At 31.9% G+C, this 22,323-nt stretch overlaps 4 protein-coding genes across 4 annotated transcripts; 1 reads left to right on the top strand and 3 right to left on the bottom strand.

The window, feature by feature from the left end:
* The first annotated feature begins 309 nt into the window (after nt 1-309).
* LOC125829740 (uncharacterized) lies at nt 310-3,456 on the top strand. The gene is made up of 2 exons (XM_049508931.1): nt 310-404; nt 2,353-3,456. The coding sequence occupies exon 2, from the start codon at nt 2,425-2,427 to the stop codon at nt 3,220-3,222; it is 798 nt and encodes a 265-aa protein (XP_049364888.1). The 5' UTR covers nt 310-404; nt 2,353-2,424; the 3' UTR covers nt 3,223-3,456.
* Nucleotides 3,457-3,646: 190 nt separating this feature from the next.
* LOC125829815 (uncharacterized) lies at nt 3,647-5,730 on the bottom strand. The gene is made up of 6 exons (XM_049509010.1): nt 5,658-5,730; nt 5,483-5,580; nt 5,169-5,408; nt 4,212-4,743; nt 3,958-4,039; nt 3,647-3,839 (listed from the first exon to the last, which is right to left on the bottom strand). Exons 1-6 carry the CDS (start codon nt 5,678-5,680, stop codon nt 3,648-3,650), a joined length of 1,167 nt encoding a protein of 388 aa, XP_049364967.1. The 5' UTR covers nt 5,681-5,730; the 3' UTR covers nt 3,647.
* Nucleotides 5,731-6,330: 600 nt separating this feature from the next.
* LOC125829814 (heparanase-like protein 2) lies at nt 6,331-9,418 on the bottom strand. The gene is made up of 9 exons (XM_049509009.1): nt 9,200-9,418; nt 8,940-8,976; nt 8,190-8,373; nt 7,793-7,950; nt 7,487-7,720; nt 7,209-7,398; nt 7,003-7,128; nt 6,814-6,913; nt 6,331-6,681 (listed from the first exon to the last, which is right to left on the bottom strand). Exons 1-9 carry the CDS (start codon nt 9,416-9,418, stop codon nt 6,331-6,333), a joined length of 1,599 nt encoding a protein of 532 aa, XP_049364966.1.
* A 10,616-nt stretch (nt 9,419-20,034) lies between these two features.
* Nucleotides 20,035-21,934, bottom strand: LOC125829718 (putative SNAP25 homologous protein SNAP30). The gene is made up of 5 exons (XM_049508910.1): nt 21,572-21,934; nt 21,199-21,292; nt 20,995-21,122; nt 20,818-20,915; nt 20,035-20,227 (listed from the first exon to the last, which is right to left on the bottom strand). Exons 1-5 carry the CDS (start codon nt 21,932-21,934, stop codon nt 20,128-20,130), a joined length of 783 nt encoding a protein of 260 aa, XP_049364867.1. The 3' UTR covers nt 20,035-20,127.
* Nucleotides 21,935-22,323: the final 389 nt, after the last annotated feature.

Raw genomic sequence — 22,323 nt, 5'->3', positions numbered from 1 at the left:
CCCACATTTAATGAAGTTTAGCCGTCAAAGTAGATATTAATCAAAATATAGCAAAAATCCATTCTTCAACAAATTCCAAAAATAGCAACACAAGAAAAAATTGTACTCCTACACCTACTAATTTTTCCTAACAAAACAAAACATAAAAAAAAGTTTTATCAAAATTAAAAATATATTTTTTTTAATAGAAAAACATTCCACTTGTCTACCTGGTATCTACAGTATAGTCCCACGTAAAATCTCCTCACAGTTTTCTCCGAATACAGACATACAGAAAGAAAGAAAGAAAGAAAACGAGAGACCTACACAAAAAAAATCCCGTTTTTATTTGCTTTGGTCTCTCTTTTTCTTCTCTTTCTGTATAATTTTTTTTGGCAATTTCTGAAAATCATCTTTTAATTCAAGTAAGTTCATCTTTTCTTGAATCTTACATTTCTGATTCTGCAATAAAAAAAAAAATTCTTGTTTTGATGGTTGTTTGATTTCAAGATTGGATTTTTATGAACTTTATGGATTTGTTGTATTTTGGAATTTTTGTTACATGTGAGATGGATGAATCTGTTTGTGGGGTTGAATTTTTTTGTGGGTATTTTGTGATTGATGGAATGTTTGTTGATTTGCCAAGTATTGTGGAAATTGGAATTCAAGATTCTAGCTTTAACCCCTTTTTGGGGGTTTGGAGCTTTGTTAGTGTGGTTTCTCTTGTTTTATGTTTTTAATTTTAGTTTATAAAGGAAAAGTTTTGATTTTTGAAATTTTGCTGGTGTGCCTGTAATGCTATGTATTTTGTTAATGACTGTTTGAATCAGTTCTTGTCATTGGATTAGTAAATTTTGGGAGTGTGAAATGAACTAGAGTGGTTTAAGGTGTCAAATTTAGGCTCTGGTTCCGGAAGGACATGGCTTCAGATCCCATAGCTGTCATTAACAACAAGATACACAGTGTAATCCCACAAGTAGGGTGTGGGGAGGGTGGTGTGTACGCAAGTTTACCCCTACGACTGTCATCATTTTCAAAATTAATGTGCAGTTGTACAAAATTAGATATGATTAGAAATGATCATGTTTGGCAGAATATGCAAGTAGCAAAAATAAAGAGTGAAATGAAAAAAGGTCGTTTGAGATGATTAGTCATGTTCAACATCGACCTCTTAATGCATCGGTGTATAGATGCGAAACTATGGTGATGGAATGTGTTAAAGGGGATAGGTAATGGTAAAATCTTTAAAAAAAAGTAAATTTTGGTCTAATTTTTGCTAGGGGGCTTTTAGTGTTGTTAGAGATTCGTATGCTAGTAGAAAATGTAGAGAATCTAATTGTACATGTCAAATTTCTCGGGTCTGAATGAAGTTCTATAATTGTGAGGAGACATATAATCGACCCTGACTAACTTGCGATAATGACATCATCATTGTTGTTATAATAAAATGAGCTAGAGTGGCCAAGGTCGTTTTTTCCTCCTTTAAGAGTGTGTTCGAAACTGGACTGATTGAAGGAGTACTACCCAAGAGCTGAATCTTTAGTGTCAAGATATCTCCTTTTGATTGAAGGATAATCTTGTTGTGAAAGGATACATTCTAACTATATACCTGAGGAGTACATTGATGTATGCATATCCGGTAAATTACCACAATTTATGGCAACAATGGTGAAACTAGAACTGAATTATGATTACAAATTATAAGGTAGAAATTTAGAGAATGGTGGTGCTATTTTCTTAGACGAAGACATAATATATGAAATTAAAATAGGATGACTGAATGGAGGATTGCTACAGGAGTGTTATATGGTTAGATGATATCTACCGAAATGAAAGGCAAGTTCTATAGAATGTTGTGAACCCATGATGTTTTATAGGAGTTAAGCACTAAAATATCCGTAGGACTATGGTTGTAAGGATTTGAATGTTAAGATGAATGGTTGAATGTGCAGTCAAGAGTATGATTTGACTAGTACCAAAGGTGCAGAAACCAGTAAAAATCTCCTTTTCTGCCAACATAGCAGTCGATAGCCCATCTGCTCATACCATCGAAAGGGTTCGTTTGGAGGAATAAGTTTGACCTTAGTTACAATTTCACCACTTGGAGGGAAAATAGAGTCCATTTCAGGTATTCTTTTTGGATGGGAGGGGGTCTAGATGCTTTGTTTTTCTAGCAATTTAGTGAATATTAAAACTAATTTCTTCTTGCTGATACATAATGATATGAAGCTATTCATTATTTCTGTTGAAAACTATCGGAGGGGGCTGTGATTGCTGTTTATGAGGCGTGCAAACATCAGCTCTTCTCTTTTTCATAGTTGTTTTCTTAGAGATGGATGATAAACGTCACATTTTTTAAATTCTATATTTCAGGTTCAAAAGAGGTGCTTTGAATTGAACAAAGTGTTTTCTCTGAGATCCTTATTGTACTAGTGTTCCGTCTCTATGTGGAAATCCATTTCAAATGTCATCACAAGCTTTGGTCAGAAAAAGGATTCTGCTACGCCCAGTCAAACTTGTCATGAGTACTCAGATGACGATGATATCCGCTCTAATGAAAGCACTGAGGAAGGACTAGAATGCCCAATATGTTGGGAATCATTTAACATTGTTGAGAATGTTCCCTATGTATTGTGGTGTGGCCACTCTCTTTGTAAAAATTGTCTGTTGGGACTTAAATCGGCTTCCGTGAAGATATCCACCCAACAAATCCAGATTCCATTGTTTGTTTCCTGCCCATGGTGTAATTTGTTGACACTTAGATTGTTTTACCAGGGAAATCTCAAGTTTCCTAGCAAGAACTTCTTCCTCCTCTGGATGGTGGAGAGCAGAAATGGTGACAGGATGAAGTCTCCGTCTGCCATATACAGGGATCAATTAATGTGCTCCTCCCCTTGTACTTCAAATACCAGGACCCCGAGTTCTGTCATGAACTGCAGGAGGGCTCATCGTATAGACTCTTCGGGGTCTGGCACTAGTGGTCCTAGCAATACAAATGATACCCCTACAATGCAAAGGACTCAGTTTTCTCTTCAGAAGTCCCTTGATTTCTTTTTCCGGTTGACATCCAAATTTCCGTTGGTTGTTGTACTTCTTCTGGTTGTTATATTTGTGATACCTTCCAGTGTGGGCATCTTGATTCTATACCTGGTGATCACAATTCTCTTTGGACTTCCATCTTTGCTAGTTATATACTTCGCTTATCCTGCTCTAGATTGGCTGGTGAGAGAGATTACTTCTTGAAGTATTTCTGTTCAATTTGTTTGAGAATTATTTCTTAGAGTTTCGAGGATGTAATACATAGTATTGTTTGCACTAGTAAACAATGTCTCATCAGTTTGATCTTAGTTTTCATATCAAGAGATGGTGTAAATAGTTATTGGTTTTTGTGGAGGTAAAGGTTAATTTTCCTTCAAAGTTTGTATCTGCTATTGTTAATGGATGAATGATATCGTGGGGTTGCTCTTTCTACTAAAATTGTATTGAGATATAATTATTTCCCTCCAGAGGATTACAACTTGACATCACTATTGATTTGTGATGATCTTATGAAAGCTTATACATGGTGAGTATTGTGCCTTAGTATATTTGCATGTTTTTCCAACAAATTTAGTTAAAGTTGGATCTACCAATTTACATTTTTTACAGATTTCTTATGAATGGTACTTTTAAAAGCATGAACAAGTTGATGGCATTTTTCCAGTGACTCTGATCTTATTTGCCTTCTCTATCACCTTTAGCTCTTCGTTCTTTCGATGTTGATCTGCTTGTTCTTTGGCCCCTCCTGCAATGCCTTCAATCCTTCCAACCTCATCGTTGAAATGTTTCCTGGCTTTTGCCCTACGCCTGTCTAATTCAGCCTGTAATTTCATTTTTTCATTTGATAATAGTTCAGCCTGTAATTTCATTCAGTATGTGGTTGGTAAATAAATGAATTCCAGAAGATCAACTATAAGAGAAATTTAAGATAGAATCAACCTCAACTTTCTCCAAGTCGTGCTTTGCTTTCTTCTTCTTCTTTGTCTCCCAGTCCACAATTTCATGTATGAGCTTCTTGTACCTGAAACTTCTCTTCTTAGTAAAAGGGTAACAAGTAGTTCATAAAATAGAACAATGAAATGTTACTGTCAATATGCAGGTATATCACTTTCATTGTCCTTTCCGGAGAAAAGGGTATAAGTGAAGGTTTTCTAGTGTGATGTCAATGGTAAGACATCAGTTTAACAAGGTACCTTATTCTGATCTTCTCCATTTCTTCTTTCTCCCAAATATCTGCCTGAGAATTTCCACTTGCAGGCATTATTGTATTTGGCGCTTTAGCCATGCCTGGTTGTGATGAAGATTGCCTAGTTGGCGGAACAGCAGGAGCTGAAACAGGAACCTCAGGAGCCTTGGGAGGTCTGATATCAATGCTTTGGTCTGGAAATGTAGATGCTCTCTTCATAGATGGAGCTCTTTTGGCCTTTTCAGCAACTTCACTTTCAGGTTTGCTATCTCCAAACGTTGGCGTTTTCTTAATGGATGGAGCTTTTTTGGCCTTTTCAGCAACTTCGCTTTCAGGTTTGCTATCTCCAAACGCTGGCATTTTCCTAAAGGATGGAGCTTTTTTGGCCTTTTCAACAACTTCACTTTCAGGTTTGCTATCTCCAAAAGTTGGTTTCTTTTTAATAGATGGCACAGATTTAACTGGCTCTGGATTGATTGTTGTTGACCTTATTGGATCACTTTTATATGGAAGTTTTGAACTTGATTTTGAAGCTTCATCTGTTACAAGAAAATGTTAAGAAGAAAATGCGAAACATGTTAGGATGATAAATAAAATGACTAGTCCTCTTTATTTAACTAAGAAATCCAATGGTTCAAACTATTTGTTGAACCTATTTCTTGATTTCCTTATTTATTCATTTCACAATTTTGTAATTCAATTTTTCAATGCCTAAGTGACTGGATAGAAATCACGAGGATGTGTATTTGTTCTGGAATTGGTTATTGAGAGGAAAAGGGTCGATTTTCCTACCCCCAGAGGGTAAGGTATTTTCATTTTGGACCAGTTGTAGGAGAAGAGGGATTCAAACCCCTGACATCATGGTTCATAGCCACGCCCTCTAATCCTCGTTCCATCTACAGCTCGTTTATTATGATTCTTATGAACTAAGAAAGACGAGAAAACAATTGAAATTTCTTCCTACCTGAAAGCTTTTCAGGTTTCTTATCATTATCCTCTGCTTTACTTTTGATATTTGTCAAAGTTTTATCACCTCCACTATTTGTCCTTCTGTGGTCATATTCGCTCTTTTCTTCAATTGATGTTACAGCAAATGCAGCTGCAGCCACCGCAGCTGGATAGTCAACGCTATCACTGGAATCATAATCACGACTCATTGTCCTTATAAACTGTTTGTGCAACCAGCTAGGTAATCTTTTCGTGTCTGCCAAAACAAAAACTAAATTTTAAGAATGTTCTTGTTTTCCCATGATTTAGATTTTGAGTCTGAGTTACTACCTTTAAAAGGTTGAGTTTTCTGTGGTGGTATTGTTCTATCTCTTGTACTGCTGCTGCTGCTTCCTTTCTCTTCTTCTCCTATACCGGTAAATTTCACCCTAGAACAGTTGTGTTAATTGCAACACGACGAAAAAAGTTATTTCTTATGCTAGAATTTGAAGTTGACGGTCGTTACCTCATTTGCTTAAGCATATCCATTCTTTCTTTGTGTAATGGAGCCTTATATTGAAGCTATTTCAAAGATCAGACAAACTTTTTATTTGAAGAAGCACAAGAAAAAAGGAAGCTTTTTTGTCAGGTATAAAAGCTTTGCTGCTTTTGAAGGAATTTTAATGACCAAGTTAAGGTATCTTTGCATGTAAGGCTTTGGTTTTGGATCTTCAAACAAAGTTATCAAGCATTCTTTTCTTGTGCTAAATGCTTTGCTTTTTCTTGAAGTGATTCAAATTCCGTTTAAGAGTTGACGTCAAAAACACACCTTAAGTATCCCATTTTTTCGAGTTTCCTACTTGTACTATCACCTACTATTTATCAAAGCACACCTCAGTTCAGGTAGGATACTCAGGTATGAAACTCGAAAAACCGCGGTACTTTAGGTATGTCAAGAAAGTTGAAAAAGTAGGAATCTTGAGTTCTTTTCAGGTTATATAGATTCAAATTCCTTAATCAGAAACCAACAGAGGAAATAAAGAAAGCAAAACTGACAATGTAATATAAAGCAACTTTACTAAAACAATAAAATAAACTAAAGTTTAATCTGAAACTTCTCTAAACATATTGATAAGAAGGACCTAATGTATTTATCCATATCTAAAAACTAAACTAATAAATTAAACTCTGTGAATTCTCTATGCACAAGCAGGAGCCTGGAACCCTCTCAGGGTAGCAAAGACGATAGATTGAGGAGCAACACTGATGGGCAACGTTGGATCAACGAGCTTAGGCTTCAGTACCGGGATGTCCAATGAGGAAGTGAGCTTCAATGGAGTTCCATTTAGCAACAAGACATCACTCTGAATGTTTCCATCTTTTGGAGTCAAATGGTACTCTTCTCTTGGATGTATAGACTCAACACTATCAGGATTTGGATTTATATACTCAACAGACGCAACACTTTCAGCGTACATATTCAAGTCATTGACAACAGAGACATCAAAGGTAGTTGACTTATCCATGTTGATTAGTAGAACTGTAATACCCTGAAGACAAAAACAAAGAATTTTCAAGAAAAGTGTATGCAGACCTTACTCCTACCTCGTCGAGGTAGAGAGACTGTTTCAGAAAAAGACCATAGTAAAGTTGAAATCTTTGATAGTGTTGTTGTAACTTACACTTGTCTTTGAGCAATGTGCGTAAGTGCGGATGTAAGGAGAGCCTTCATGAGTAATAGAAAGCACATTCTTTCCCATAAGCTTATGCCATAGAAGAGCACTGCAGATATCATCAAGAAACATGTAAGATACCTAAACTTTAGTATGAAATAAGGAAATTTTAGATCACGAGAATCGCGTTTTAAGTACCCATAGTAATCTGGATTTGGGATGAAACTTGTTGTGTTGAGAAGACCATAGTTTCCTCCTATTAAAGATTGTCTGCAGTATACCTTATGGTTGAAAGTTGATGTCATTCCCAATTGATCCAAGTACCTACAACAACACCAATACTAACATAAGAACATTTGTTTTACGTGTTATCACGTGTTATCAGGCTTGATATGAAGAGTTACCAGAAACCGTTAACGAAGGTGTGTGAAGTGGTTTTGCCACCACTATTATAAGCTCCACCAGATTCACCAACCCAAGGTCCAGATGATGGTGAAAACAACTTAGCATCATTTTCAACATTCTTAAAAGTTTGAGCTATTTGACTCAAGTAAAATGGATTCTGAAGTTTGTCAATCAAAGTTGGATCAACACCTACAATGTACCAATACAAACATTTTTTTAGCACAGAGTTTAAATCCTGGATCTGCCTCGGAATGCAACAACATACATCAGTACATACCTGCTCCAAGGTTGTAAATATGATGTGTCAATCCATCAACTACGCCCGGACCGGTTGTTTGAAGGAACTCTTGGAACCATTTTTGATCATAAAATCCACTAGGGGCCAAGATTTTTGGTCTATTAGCAGGATTAGGATACATATGTGTGACAAGTTTCTTCAATTTCTTAACATCATTACCATATTGATGAGCCTTTATTTTTGCAGCAACTCCACTTCCACAAAGCTCATTACCTATCAAAAATTGATGTTAGTATTTTTTTTAAATAAAAAAAAACGATTTTTTGCACAAAATTTATTTTTTACCTAACTCATATGAGTCAATTTTGTATCCCTTATTGATAGTGTATTTCATCAATGATTTTGCATTGTAATGATTCCAATCTCCAACCCAAAGAGTTGTATTATTTTCATCTGATGGTATTCTTCCAATTAAAGCATTGAATGAAAATGTTATTGCAGCCCTGCATAAATTTCACAAAAAAAAAAAACTTAGGTTTAGGAGTTATACTAACAAATATAATCTCAACATAAAATCCAGCATAAGTAATATCGTGTTTGATTGATCATAAGTTAGTGTTTATTATCATGCATAACTAATTCTTGAATCGAACAAAATAAAATAAGGCCAAGAATGAAGGGGGGTCACGTTACACCCGTTAGAGGGTCAGGACCCTAGGTGAACGCGGAATGCTTTGCTTACCCTGTTTTGTTGAACATGTCATGCAATTCATCCCATCTATTCATGTGAAGACAGCCATCACTAAATCCAAAAAGTCCATCAGATTTTTTCTCAAAATTTGAGCAATTTTTGGGGTAATTTCCAACTTTGTAGTAAACTTGATCTTGTAATGAACCTCCTATTCTGAGTCTTAGTGGATTGAATGCTGCAAAAAATTAAAATTTAAAAATTAAGATTATAAAATATTATTTAGAAGCAAAAACAAAACAAAAAAGTGTAAATATAACGTATATTTACCAAAATTTTTTTTAGAGAGTAAAAACAAGATTGGCATGAAAACAATGAGAACATCCAAGTAAAAGACAACTTTTCAAAATTAAACTCTAATTTAAATTTTAAAAATACTAGTTTGTTCAGGGTAATATAATGGATAGATTCAAAACTTAAACTTGATGAAGTTCGAGTTATAAGATACTTATTACAAAACTCATAGTACAATTAAAATTATAGCTTCAGATATAATATTTGTTAGAATTTTAACGAATTGTTATACATAAATGATAAATCTATATTCACGTTAAACATATCGAATTTAAATGAACATGATTGTTTGAAGGCTAGATTCTTGTTCAAAGAATAAAAAAATTAATATTATTTTCAAATTATGTCGACCTATATTAATAGGTATCCTATTTTTTTTTAAAAATATTTACGCGCGCATATAATAATAAAGAAATTAATGCAATAAACTATAGTACTAGTACTACTAACCTTTAACAGCGTTTGCAAGAATCCTGTTTTTCAAGTCCTACATAATTCAAAAAAAAATAAAAATAAAAATCAATAAATTAAAAAAAATCTCCTAATTTTTTTTTCTCTTCAATAATTACATAACAACAACATAACCAGAGTAGTCGACCTTACCCTTACTGTGTGATACCTTACTCCTAACAAAGTAGGGAGATTGTTTCCTATAGACAGAAACAGAACTACAAAACTATGAGAGGTAATAAAAATCGAAAAATATTTACCAGATTAAGAAGACCAGCTTTTCCCCACGGACATTGCTTATAATCACATTTATTTTCTGGCCACCAATCTAGAGTTGCACATATGAAATTATCATCTGTTTGGGCTATAGATGTAACTCCTTTCACCATAACTTTTAATTCATCTGAATTAGACAAATTAAAAAAACATGATGAAACTAAAAAAACCAAACAAAAAAATCTAGTTCTTCTTGAAACCATTTTTTTAATTGATCAATCAATAAAAATAAAAGATTGAGAGAGCAAGAAGAAGAATGTAATAAAAAATTTGAAGTTTGATACGTTTATATAGGAAAAAAAAATACAGTGGCTAAAGGATTATGAATCCTAGCTGACTACTACTACAAAATTAAATTATATACTACGATTCTTTTTAAGAAAAAATATTAATCATTCTTTTTTTATTCGAGATATTAAGAGTTCAAATTTTGATAGGACTCAACATGATAAAGATAAATTTCGTCTTATTATTACAAGTAGGATTTTGAGTTTATGTAATATATTGACAATGTAAAGAATTATTACACTACCAACAATTTTGACTCGTAATAGAAGGTAATTTATATTATTAAGTATTATAATTGTAAAATCTAAAGATTAAAGGTTATAGTATAAATAAAGTAAAATAATATAATATCCACTAGCGGTGTAAGAAATTCTTACAATATTAATATATTTTTTCTATTTAATGTCAATTTTAGGTCACCGTATTATTATATTATTATATACGTTTACTATGATGGTATAAAAAATATGTATATTGTGACATTATAAAGTTGAAACCTACTTTAACTATATTATATCTTTCACAAATTTAACTTATCCTTTATGGTCTGAAATTCCTGCTTTATGTTATTTAAATAAAAAAAGGTTTAATTTTGGGATTAAGCAGTATCTAAGATATTAAAAAAAAAAAAAAAGCAGTATTTAAGACAAACACAACTTCTTCTTTTTTGTATATAATAATGAGATCGATTTTTTATATTATCCTATCGATTCTAGGAAAGTTAATTCTAATGAGGTTTGGTAAGAAAATAATTGGCATTCCCTCAAAAATAAATTAAAAGATTATCTCAACTATAAATTTCTAACAAGACCAATTTCTGTATGGATGAGGATAATTTTTAAAAAAAATTCCAGAATTCAATTTTAAATTGAATATTGATTTTTTTTGGAATTTGAAAAACCCCTATTGTCATAATTTTTTACTTTAAATTATTCACAAAAATTGAAAGATAATTTCAATTCGTATTCATGTCCAAATATAACTCAAATTTTCAAATACTATTTTCAACTAATCAAAAGAAAAACTAAAATACTTCCTTCTTTTTCCTTTTTTTTTTTGAATTTTCATAATTTTTATGTCAACACATGCACTAAACGTAATCTTAATTATATTTTAGATGACTGCCTTATTGGATATTTTGGGATAAATTGCATACAAGAATTTTAGACTTCTAAAGTTATTAAATTCTAAATTAAAATTTTATATATATTCAATAATTTTTAAAAATACAAATACAACGTTATTCGTTCAATCAAATTCATAACTGAAATGCTAGCTTCACCCCTTGTCACATGACTAATGCTTCCTATGATCCTCAGAGCATGGTAAAAGCTATTCATTATAATCATGAAAAGTAAAAAAGTGTTTCATGTGAGCTAGTTCTTACTCTAAGGTGACAAAGCAATTTCAACTCACTTAACGTTTTTACAGGTTGAGTCATGATTTGATTATTGAATTCAAAATGACTTTTCAAATAAATGGGTCAAAATAAATTGAAGTAACGTAACAATTCGATTGAAATCTTACTATGATTTATATAAATTTGGAAACGTTCGTATGAATCATATATACATTCCCAACTAGTACTGTTATATTATGACTCTACCACATCATTTGTGTCATCATCACAATCATTTCAGGACATTTATTCTATATTCATTGTCTCTTTATTTTTGGTCAAATTGAAAAATCAGAAAAGGCTTTAAAATACCCTTAAACTATCGGAAATAACTCAGATTTACCCTTAAACTATATTCTGGCTCAAAATTACCCTTCCCGTCAAAGTATTGGGTCATACTTACTCTTAGAAGTATGTTAAGTGCCACGTGGATGCCACGTGGACGCCACATGGATGCCACATAAGCGCCAAACATTTCCCACTTCCACGTAGACTAATAAGATCCCTAATATCTAATTTTCCCCTCATTTCTCTTAAGAGAGGACATTTGAGATATCTCTTTGTAACTTTCCGATGACTGAATTAGCCACCACAAGGATGGAAAGTTACGAAGAGATATCTCAAATGTCCTCTCTTAAGAGAAATGAGGGGAAAATTAGATATTAGGGATCTTATTAGTCTACGTGGAAGTGGGAAATGTTTGTCGCTTATGTGGCGTCCATGTGGCATCCACGTGGCACTTAACATACTTTTAAGGGTAAGCATGACCCAATACTTTGATGAAAAGGGTAATTTTGAGCCAGAATATAGTTTAAGGGTAATTCTGAGCTATTTCCGATAGTTTAGAGGTATTTTTGAACCTTTTCCGTTGAAAATAATTGAGTTTTTATTTTTGAATATATTTTCATGATTTTTTCATTTGGGGAGAAGTGTGGGAATGGTAGGGGGGGATGGTAAAAAAGAAGATGAGGTATACATTTTTTGTAGATATCTTTTAAATATTTTTCATAGAAGCTAAATGGAGATTGTAATTAGATTAAAATAGTTTGTTACTACGTTAAAAATGATTTTCAGCAATAGTTAATTAATAACAATAACTTAATTACGGCTATATATATTTATGGAGGCAATTACTAGTGACAATTACATTTTAGCACTCTTTGTACATGCCGCTAAAGGCCTAAAGCGTATAACGACACTGAATTCAATATCAATTAACTTATATTGATAAAGACTTTCACACTCTTTGTTAATGTACACATTTACTTCCGCTAAAACTGTTTTAGTTATAGTGCGTAAATATTAGTTTCACTCTAAAACAAAATTAGAAACAAATAGACTGTTTTATATTTCGGTTAGTAGTTATATTAACTGAATTTTATACAATCAACCAACCTTATTTACTTGATTATAAAAGACTATTTGCTTTACTTGAGTTGATTGATTGAATGTTCACTCGATGTTGTTTTTCTAATCTTTCAAAGTTTATTTTATTTTACCTAAACTACTTTAGTGGTTATTTTAACTGAATTTATATTTTTTTCGAAGAAAATTATGACATGATAAGTTAAATTATAAAAAAATAGTTAAAACATTAACTTAAAACGTGAACCAATTTTAATTTCAACTCACCATAAAATGGATCCACTAGATCATGATCAAGTGATAAATGCATCAGGCAGATACACGGAATGCATTTATGGGTTTGGAATACAAAGTATATTTTCACCGTTCAGCTTTACTTGTCACATTTTGCTTCTCGAATAAAATGATTTATGAAATTAGTGATAGAGTGGTAAATATTTATTGGACAAATTACTTAACTACATTCCTTTACTTACCTTAATATCCATTTATCCCTACTTATTTCAAAAATCCCTTATTTCCCCCAATTAATAAAATCTGTAAGATACATAAAGATTTCCCACCTTTTTTACAGCCAATACATGTGTATCCCGTGCACAACGCTATGTATTCCGCTATGTGAAATGTCAACGCTATGTATCCCGTGCACGACACTATGTATCCTGCATGTATCCCGTGCACAACGCTATGTATCCCGCTATGTGAAATGTATCAAACCTAACGTATCCCGTGCACAATGCTATGTATCCCGCAAACATCATTTTTAAGGGATTTTTGGTAAATAGAAAACTAGAAGGGATAGGATGTTATTTAGTACTTATAATATGTGGTTCCTATAATTTATACATATTTATTTACCCGTAACCAAAATGTTTGGAGTTCGAACCCCTTTAAGTATGATAATGCCTTTACTAGAAAACATTTTATTCTCAATGTAGAACTTTCTAATATAAATTCAAATTTAATCGAGCTATAAATATCGAACAGGTTAAAGAGAAAAAGACTTATGAAAACCAAAGTATAGATGTCTGCATAAAAACCAAATCATAAATGTCAATACCTAGGAATCTCATGCAGTGCATGACTTCTTTTCACTGACACATTGATTAATTTCTCTATACATTTTGTTCCTTTTCTTCATGCCACGTAAACCATAATGAGTGGTTTGGCAACAATTTTAAAGATGCGTTACATAGGTTTTAAATCTCGTAAACATAATATCTCGTTTGATAGCTAATTAGAAGATATTTAATGTAGGAATGTATTTACGTATTAGTTTATGCATGTTACATAACTAATACCAGCAAAATATAATACATTACTATTATTATTATCTGCATAACTTTTATCCGCTACCAAACGACCTCATAAATGAATAACGAATAACAACCATTCATACAACATAAGGAAAAAAACAAAGTCAACAACACAATTGGAAATAATAATTAAAAAACTTGGATTCAAGATTAAATTGAAGTTGAATAATACATGTCATAAAGAAACTATATTTACATGACTATATTTAATGTAGCTAGCTAGCTACCACAAAAATTAAATGTAACTCATGGACTTCTCTTGAATAACATCAAATTGATCACATCAATAATAACGTCATCAATATGAGCATATCGACGATAGCTAACTAGTTAGCTAATTTCTATGATTCGAATACACGTCAATTCTCGAGCCTCTGTTACATTTAAAATCATAACTATTTCCAGACTTGTTTTTGCTGCTTTTATCAGACACAAATACTCTGTTTTTTGCAAAAACAAAAAAGGAAATAGTAATTTTCTTGAATACAAACAAAACAAGAACTAAGAACTTAGTATATAGTAATAACAAAAAAAAAATTAAAATCTGATTACATAAGCGAATCGATTCCTTCCTTCTTCTTCTTCTTCGAGGATTTCTACTGCGAAATTTAAGAAAAATGACCAAGAATTGAGCTTTCTTAACTTGAAAATGGTGATGCTCTGTTTTTTTAGTTGTGCAGAGGATTGGGACCAGAAGGGACTAATCTTTTTTCCACACCATATCTTGGGTCAATTTCATCCATTGATGAAGACGATGACGATGACGGAGGCGATGGGGGCGGTAGAAATGGTGGACAGTGACGGATTCTTTGGAGTTGATAGCAGATTACAGAAGAATGATGATCTTCTTGATCGTGTTTTTTCGTTGAATGGGGAATTGGGATTTTTTGGGTTTGTGATGAAGCCATTGTAGAGAAGGAAAAAAAGATCAAATAAGCAAGAAATATACACTTACATGCCATTCTTGAACTTGAAGAAGATGAAAAAGGTGCTGCTTTCATGGTGATTTTCTGAAATTTTTAGAGTCAAAATTAAGAAACAGAGAGAGAAGAAACAGAGTAAATATATAGGGGAGAGAGGGGGGTGGGATGGGGTGGGGTGGGGGGTTGTATATGGTGGAGAAGATTTATATTTATGGAAAAAAGGGACAAGAGTTTTGAGAAACGAAAAAGGGTCAAAATTGCCCTCAAACTATATGAAATAGATCATTTATATCCTTCGTTACATTTTGGGATCAAAAATGCCCCAGGTGTTATCCTAAGAGACCACAAATACCCTCAAGAGTTAACACCCCAAATTTTTGTTGACGTGACAAGCCACGTGGGACTAATCATTCCACCTAAGCTTTGCCAACTAGGATTCACTACAAAAGAACTAGACCTTTAGCGGCAACAACAATCGCCACAAAAGCCCAAAAAATCGTCACTAAAAGTTTTTAACATTAAATTCTAATTTTGTGTTTTTTTCTTCATTGTTTTTAAAAAAACAAATATGCTATCGATTAAGAAGGAGTTTGAAGACACTATATGTTTTATTTTTATGTCATATGTAAATGTATAAAATGTACAATGATGCATTATATATATATATATATAGTAGGAGATTTGAATCGAGAAGTAATTTTGATTATTTTTCGTAATAATATAGGATGTTTTTAATATGGATATTGCAAGTTATTTATTTTAGAAAATTAGGTCGCAATCGAAAATTAATTATCATATTTTTTTGTTGAAAAATAGGTTTTACTAGCGAATGGTTGTTGGAGCCTTAGTTGCCACTAAAAATCACTCATAACCTTTAGTGGCAATATTTTGGGATTTTGTGGCGATTTTGTCGCCACTAAAAGTCAAGTTCTTTTGTAGTGAATCTTAGTTGGCAATGCTTAGGTGGAGGGATTAGTCCCATGTGGCTTGTCACGTCACTAAAAGATTGGGGTGTTAACTCTTGAGGGTATTTGTGGTCTCCTGAGATAACTACGGGGGTATTTTTGATCCCAAAATGTAATGGAGGGTATAAGTGGTCTATTTCGCATAGTTCAGGGGCAATTTTGACCCTTTTCCATTTGAGAAATAACATATAGGTAAAAGGTAAAATTTAGAAGGTTATTTTACACAAATATCTTTTTTTAGGCTAACATTTAAATTTTACCACTATTTTAAAAAAGAAACTTTCATAAATGTTCATAGTGAATGCGCTAGCTAACAATCAAGAAATTATTGATAACAAAGAGGGACAAAGTTTTTAGAACGAATACATAGTTATAGAATTTAAAAGACCAGTTAACGTAAATATTTGTTTTCAACGCTCAGATTTTGTTTCTATTTAAAACGGGAAACTTTCATAAATGTTAAGAGTGAATGCGCCAGCGAACCGCCAACTGAATTATCCGTAACTAAAAAGGACAGAGTTTTGAGAACTAACATGTAGTTAAAGACATAATTTAAAAGACTAATTTACGCAAATATCTCTTTTTGAGGCCAACATTCAAATTTTGTTTCTATTGGAAAACATTTTTTTTCATAAATGTTCATAGTGAATGCGCAAGTTAACATTCAGCTAAATTATCTGTATCTAAAAGGGATAAAGTTTTGAGTCTAACATTCAAATTTTTCTCCCATTTTAAAAGGGATTTTTTCCATAAATGTTCAGAGTGACTGCGTCAGCTAACAACCAACTGAATTATTTGTAATAAAAGAACATAGTTTTGAGAACTAACACATGGTCAAATGTAGAATTTAAAAGGCTGATTTATGCAAACATTCTTTTTAGGCCAATATACAAATTTTGCTCCTATTTAACAAGTGAAACTTTTATGAATGTTCATAGTGAATGTGCCAGCTGAAATCTTTGTAATAAAAGGGATAGCATTTTGAGAACTAAAGCAAAATTTAAAAGGCTAATTAATTTATGTAAATATCCCTTTTAAGAGGTTGATACTCAAATTTTGTTTCTACATGAAAAACCAAACTTTCATAAATGTTCAGGAACGCGTCATCTAATAGTTAGTTGAATTATGTGTAATTAAAAGGGATAAATTTTGAAAACTAACACGTAGCCAAAGGTTAATTTATGCCAATATTCAGATTTGTTCCTATTTGAACAGAAAGCTTCATAATTATTCAGAGTGAATGTCTATCCAACATCCAACTGAAATATTTATAACTAAAAAGGGACAAAGTTTTGAAAACTAACACATAGTGAAAGAAAAAGTTTAAAAGGCAGTTCACACAAATATCCTTTTTTTAAAGCCGGCATTTAGATTTTGTCCCTATTTAAAAAAAAGAAATTTTCATAAATGTCGAGAGTGAATGTATTAGTTAACAACCAACAAAATTGTTTATAAATCAAACTAAGAGTGTTTTGAGAACTAACACACAATAATTTAAATGACCAATTTATCAAATATTTCTTTTTTAGGCTAACAATTTGATTTTGTCTCGATTTAAATAAGAAATTTTCATAATGTTGAGAATGAATTCACCAGCTAATAACTAGCTAAATTTCTTTTTGTGTTGAATTTCAATTTCTCCCCCTGAAATTTAACACTACACTCTAAGCTACTTTTTCTTAATTTGGTTCGATTTTTTTTTTGAATTATTTTTAACTCTATCACGAACACCCCTAACAAGCTAACACTATTTGAATGGTTCTTGCGTATTATTTGATAATATATTATATTATATTATAGTGTTGGTATCATATGATATCGTATCAGATTGTATTGTAATAATGAATACAACATTTGAAATAGATTGTATCGTTATCTATCATTACATAATATCACGCATTAACAATTTCAAAATAAATCTATCAAAAAATAGTATACGAGATAGAGTTAACAACCATCCAATCAAGGTGTTAACTGCATATCAAACATTTATTCTCTTTCTCTCAACCTATTCTGAAGCTATTAAAGATGAAAAAACGACGATTACTAGCTATTATGATTCGAATACACATCAATTCTCGAGCCTCGTTATCGTCTGCTAGATTTAAAAGCATAACTGAACACAAACAAAACAAGAACTAAAAACTTAAAACTTAGTATATAGTACTGACAAAAAATAAAAACTCTGATGACATACGCGAATCGGCTTCTTCTTCTTCAATTTTTCTACTGTGAAATCCTAAAAGGGTAACTAAATAATCCAAGAATTGAACTTTCTTTCCATGAAAATGGTGATGCTCTGTTTTTTCAGTTGTGAGAGGATTAGGACCAGAAGGGATTAATCTTTTCTCCACACCATATCTTGGGTCAATTTCATCCATTGATGAAGACGATGACGATGACGGAGGCGGTAGAAATGGTGGGCAGTAGCGAATTCTTTGGAGTTGATAGCATATAACAGAAGAATGAAGATGATCTTCTTGATCGTGTTTTTTCGTTGATTGTTGAATTGGGAATTTTTGGGTTTGTGTTGAAGCCATTGAAGAGAAGGTAAAAACGATCAAATAAGCTAAAAATATACATTTACAAGCCATTCTTGAACCCGAAGAAGAAGAAAACAAAGCTGCTTTCATGGTGATTTCTGAACTTTTTTATAGGCAAAACAAAGAAACAGAGTAAAACAGAGATGTATATAAAGAGAGGATTTTGTATATGGCGGAAGAAGTTTTTTATATATGAAAAAAAATCAGAGTTTTTGAGCGTTAGATTTTGCCCTGATTTTCTTACTTTATTTGAAGTTTATTTTTTCCCAAAGTAAAAGACAAAAAATTACCATAAATATTTTTACTTTTCATGAATATATTTTTCTTTCATATTTGGTTTATTCTTTCCAAATTTTTTTGGAGATTATAGATTGAAGATCTTTATTCTTATAGTATAACAAAATAGAGTCCAAAATATAGTCGTTTAGAGAGTTTTGTTTATGGAGAAATTTTTCTCTCAACAGTTTTAATATTTTCTTTTTATTAGTTTTAAATTATGTATGCCAATTGGTCGTATCATATAATAATATTATGTCTTTTAGTATAGTTTTATATGTCATCTAATTTATTGTCATATGATTTGCAAATTATAAGCTTTCGCATAACGCCCTAATCACCTTTATAACCCAACATTGAGTTATATATTATTTACTCGCTCATATTAGATATGACATATTTTTTTAAAAAAAATTAATTTTATCGTACTACCTCTAATTATTATAAGTCATTTACTATTGAAAAAAATGAATTCAACATAACTAAAACATTAATCACAAAGGTAAAACAAGTATAAAATGATCGATTATTTTTTATTTATTTTTTTATCTGAATAAGTAAAAGTGAATAGAGAGAGTATTCCCTTCGTATCAAATTCCAATATGTGAATGTGTTGCTAATTTGGGAGTCGAACAAATTTTTCTTTGATTGTGATTTTATAAAACTTTTAAAGATTATCAGTTATGTTGACTTGTAGTATTTTTCATGTAGTTTTTAAATATAATTTTATTCTAAAATAGTTATAGAATCAATTTGAAAATTTGTTGTCAGAATTAAGTGTTTGAACGCCTGAATATTTTTTACATAAATTAAGATAAACAAAATATTTAATTTTATAAGTAAAAATATTAGGCTATCGTATGCTTTTATGATAACTTACAAACTTTTAGATCGCAATTAAATATTTTTTCAGTATCATAATATGAAAGGGTAAGTTACAATAAAATAAAATATTAAATAGTTATTAAAGAAAAAGACATTCAACAAAAATTTCATTAACGAGAAAATGAGTGACCCAATTTTCGAGTTGAGTTTAATTTTTTGGTACACTATATTTTTTGAGATGTAAACTCATTTAATAACTTTTATTAAGATGATGAAAAATACCCTCTTATTTATAGTGACTTAAACTTTAAAATGACATGTATTTAAAGATGTGGGGTTAATATGAGAGTTGTCAAAGCCTAATGATAGAAAATAAAGATTATTTATAATCTTTTGTAATAAAGTCTGATTTAATATTTTTTCAATTTTCTTTCTCTTAAAATGATTAATATGTGGTGAGTATTCACACTAGGGATTTTCAAATTTAGAAATGGTATTTATTATGATAGCTGCTGTTGTCAAAACCTTTAAGAAATCCTATATTAAAAATTGGAGTAGAATCAAATCATAGGACAAAACATACTGATGACTCCTTAAATTTATCAGTATAGAGTACTTTATTAATTCGATCATCAATTTAGCATATTTATAGAACGATGACAAATAAGTTAAATTAATAAGAATTGAATCGAACCGATCCATGATCCGTAAACTAATCATGAAAAGGCCTATTTGATTATTTTACAGTAAAACTTGGAATTAAAAAAGGTAATCTTAATAACATTAAATTGAATTAAAAAAAAAAAGTAAAAAAGAAGCAACCAAAACTTCCAATAGACCTTGAAGCCAAAAAACTTTCAGTAAATATGACGTCGAAGCAAGTTATGATGCTCAGACTCTTCACAAATGTCATGAATCCTCCAAAAGTAGTGCATTTTGGAGGATCTGACACGAGTACAACAACAATTTTGAAGAGTCGGAGCAACATAGGAAAAGCAAGAGTCCTCTTCTTTCACTTCCCAACTATTTGACGTGCACGTCGATTTGCACCTTTAACTCGAGAGTTTAATTCATCTACATCTTTGTCAAGATCATCTATAGCTTTGTTTTGCCTGCATTTATCACATTTCAACAACATGTGTTATTAACAAAAAAGGATTAAAAAAGCAAATGATGTCATATCGATAATAAGTGAGACTAGTTACCTAGAAAATGAAACAGACAACGTGCTATAACATGTTAAATTACACTAATAGCATAAAACTTCTTTATATTGTCAATGTATATACATTTACTTGTATGATCATTGATCACCGCGGTTTTGAGCTACATGTTCATCATCAACAACAAAACCAGTGTAATCCCACAGGGTGGAGAGTGCACGTGACCTTACACCTACTTTGAGAAAGTAGAGAGGTTGTTTCTGATAGACCTTCAACTGAACGAATGATGAAAAAGAGGTGGCAGTAAAGCAGAAACAAAAAGAAAATAAGATATCGAGGCTCATGTTGTTCATCAATTGCTATAACTTAGTTAAAGTATCACAGTCCACAGATGAAAATTGACAGTCACTTCATGAAAACACATTTTAACTTCGAAAACTAAGTCACATTTTGTCGAAAGTGTTCAAAATGAAACGTAACAACAGAGTAACAAAGAAGAAGAACATCATGTAATGTTAGTTAAGTTCGAAGAAAATTACTTTTCAAGTTCAGATCCCATGTCAACAGCCATGCCTTTTAGATCACCCAATATGTTGCTCAAATCCGAAAGTGCATCATCTTGCTTCGACTTCTCAGACTAGTTAAACATAAACATAGTTTTTTTTTACCATAGGAAGAAGGCTAGCTACATTGAATTTTGTGTATACGAAATGTACCTCAATTTGCTGCATAGCGTTCATCGATTCAGGAGGAGGTGTACTAGAGGCTGATTTCCCCTTTTTACCATTTGATAAACCTAATTTTTCCCTTTCACTTGCACTACCTTTCCCTTTATGATTATCATCTACGAAAGCCAGAGAAGATGAAAGTCAGTAAAGTTGATTACATAGTCACGATCGATAAGAAGGAGAACACAAAACCTTTTGAAGTTCGAGGCCCTTTAATATCGTGAGTCTTTTTTGCCTTCCAAGGCATCGCGAACATGCCACCAAGATTGTTCAATAACTTCTCACCCTAAAATGCAGAAAACAAGCTCATTATTGTCAACTTTTCTCATGTCATATGTTCCGATTATACATTGAATGAGCAAAGAAAATTAAGCTACTTTCCAAATGTTATAACATGTTTTGTAAGTTGCAGTGTTTAATTGACACAGTGGAGACGAGTTGAGGTGTCTGGATATGCATACTCGAGTGTTTGTTTATGCATTATGTCTATAAAATAAGTATACACTATCCGTGCACCAGATGGTAATCGAACTCTCATTGCAATAGTAATTGAAATGATCAATACCTTACTCAAATCGCGATCCATATCAACAGCCATCATATGAGTACGATGAATTTGCTCGCCTTGCTTATGCAAGGTATCGAGTGTCTGAGCACCTTCCTGTCTAATATCCTCAGCTATCTTCAAACAGTTATTCACCGAGCTTGTTGTCTCCTTAGCTTGGTCTACAGCATACCCCTCCAATTCTTGCATAGACATGTTGTCAAAATCCTCTGTCTTACTTTTATGTTTGTTCCTTGTCACACCAGATGAATCATCGTCATCTGGTGTGACAAGAACTGGCTCGGAGGAAGTTCTCCGACCAGGTTTCGTTCCATTTTTTTCATCAGGAGTAGCAGAGTCTGCTTTTTTCCTGAATCCAAACATTTTTCCAAAACTAAAGGGATTTTTTTTTAGCTTTACCTGAAATGCAAACAATTTCAAGATTATAAACCAAAACACTCATATTTGCTTGTAAATTACTAGATTTCAAGCTATATATACAACTAGCAGTTATTATCTCAGAACACCATTTTCTTTGCTGAAAAAAAGTTGAAATAAAAAAGAAACTTGACTTTCTGAGATAATAACTATTAGTTGACTGACATCAACCCCTCTTAGATAATCGAATAATTGAAAAAGCTGAATGAATTTTAGAAGAAGGTAAAGCACTATAACTTTTCATTTTTGGAGAACCATTTACAAAATTTCATTTTTTAAAAATGACCAAGATCAAGAGAAAAATATTTGAAGATTGAAATTTTAAAATTTGATCA

This window comes from Solanum verrucosum, unplaced genomic scaffold, assembly GCF_900185275.1.
Source record: "Solanum verrucosum unplaced genomic scaffold, falcon-dt-bn FXZP01000008.1, whole genome shotgun sequence".
Lineage (NCBI taxonomy): Eukaryota > Viridiplantae > Streptophyta > Magnoliopsida > Solanales > Solanaceae > Solanum > Solanum verrucosum.
This window is presented reverse-complemented; position numbering and strand designations above follow the sequence as displayed.

Coding starts and splice junctions, on each gene's coding strand:
- LOC125829740 (XM_049508931.1), top strand. CDS start 2,425: ATGTGGAAATCCATTTCAAATGTCATCACAAGCTTTGGTCAGAAAAAG.
- LOC125829815 (XM_049509010.1), bottom strand. CDS start 5,680: ATGGATATGCTTAAGCAAATGAG. Junction 5,409..5,482: donor GAAAACTCAACCTTTTAAAG/GTAGTAACTCAG, acceptor TTGTTTTGGCAG/ACACGAAAAGATTACCTAGC. Junction 4,744..5,168: donor GAAACCTGAAAAGCTTTCAG/GTAGGAAGAAAT, acceptor TTCTTGTAACAG/ATGAAGCTTCAAAATCAAGT.
- LOC125829814 (XM_049509009.1), bottom strand. CDS start 9,418: ATGGTTTCAAGAAGAACTAGATTTTTTTGTTTGGTTTTTTTAGTTTCA. Junction 7,951..8,189: donor GACATGTTCAACAAAACAGG/GTAAGCAAAGCA, acceptor AAATTTATGCAG/GGCTGCAATAACATTTTCAT. Junction 7,399..7,486: donor TATTTACAACCTTGGAGCAG/GTATGTACTGAT, acceptor GGTACATTGTAG/GTGTTGATCCAACTTTGATT.
- LOC125829718 (XM_049508910.1), bottom strand. CDS start 21,934: ATGTTTGGATTCAGGAAAAAAGCAGACTCTGCTACTCCTGATGAAAAA. Junction 21,123..21,198: donor AGGGCCTCGAACTTCAAAAG/GTTTTGTGTTCT, acceptor TGGCTTTCGTAG/ATGATAATCATAAAGGGAAA. Junction 20,916..20,994: donor ACGCTATGCAGCAAATTGAG/GTACATTTCGTA, acceptor ATGTTTAACTAG/TCTGAGAAGTCGAAGCAAGA.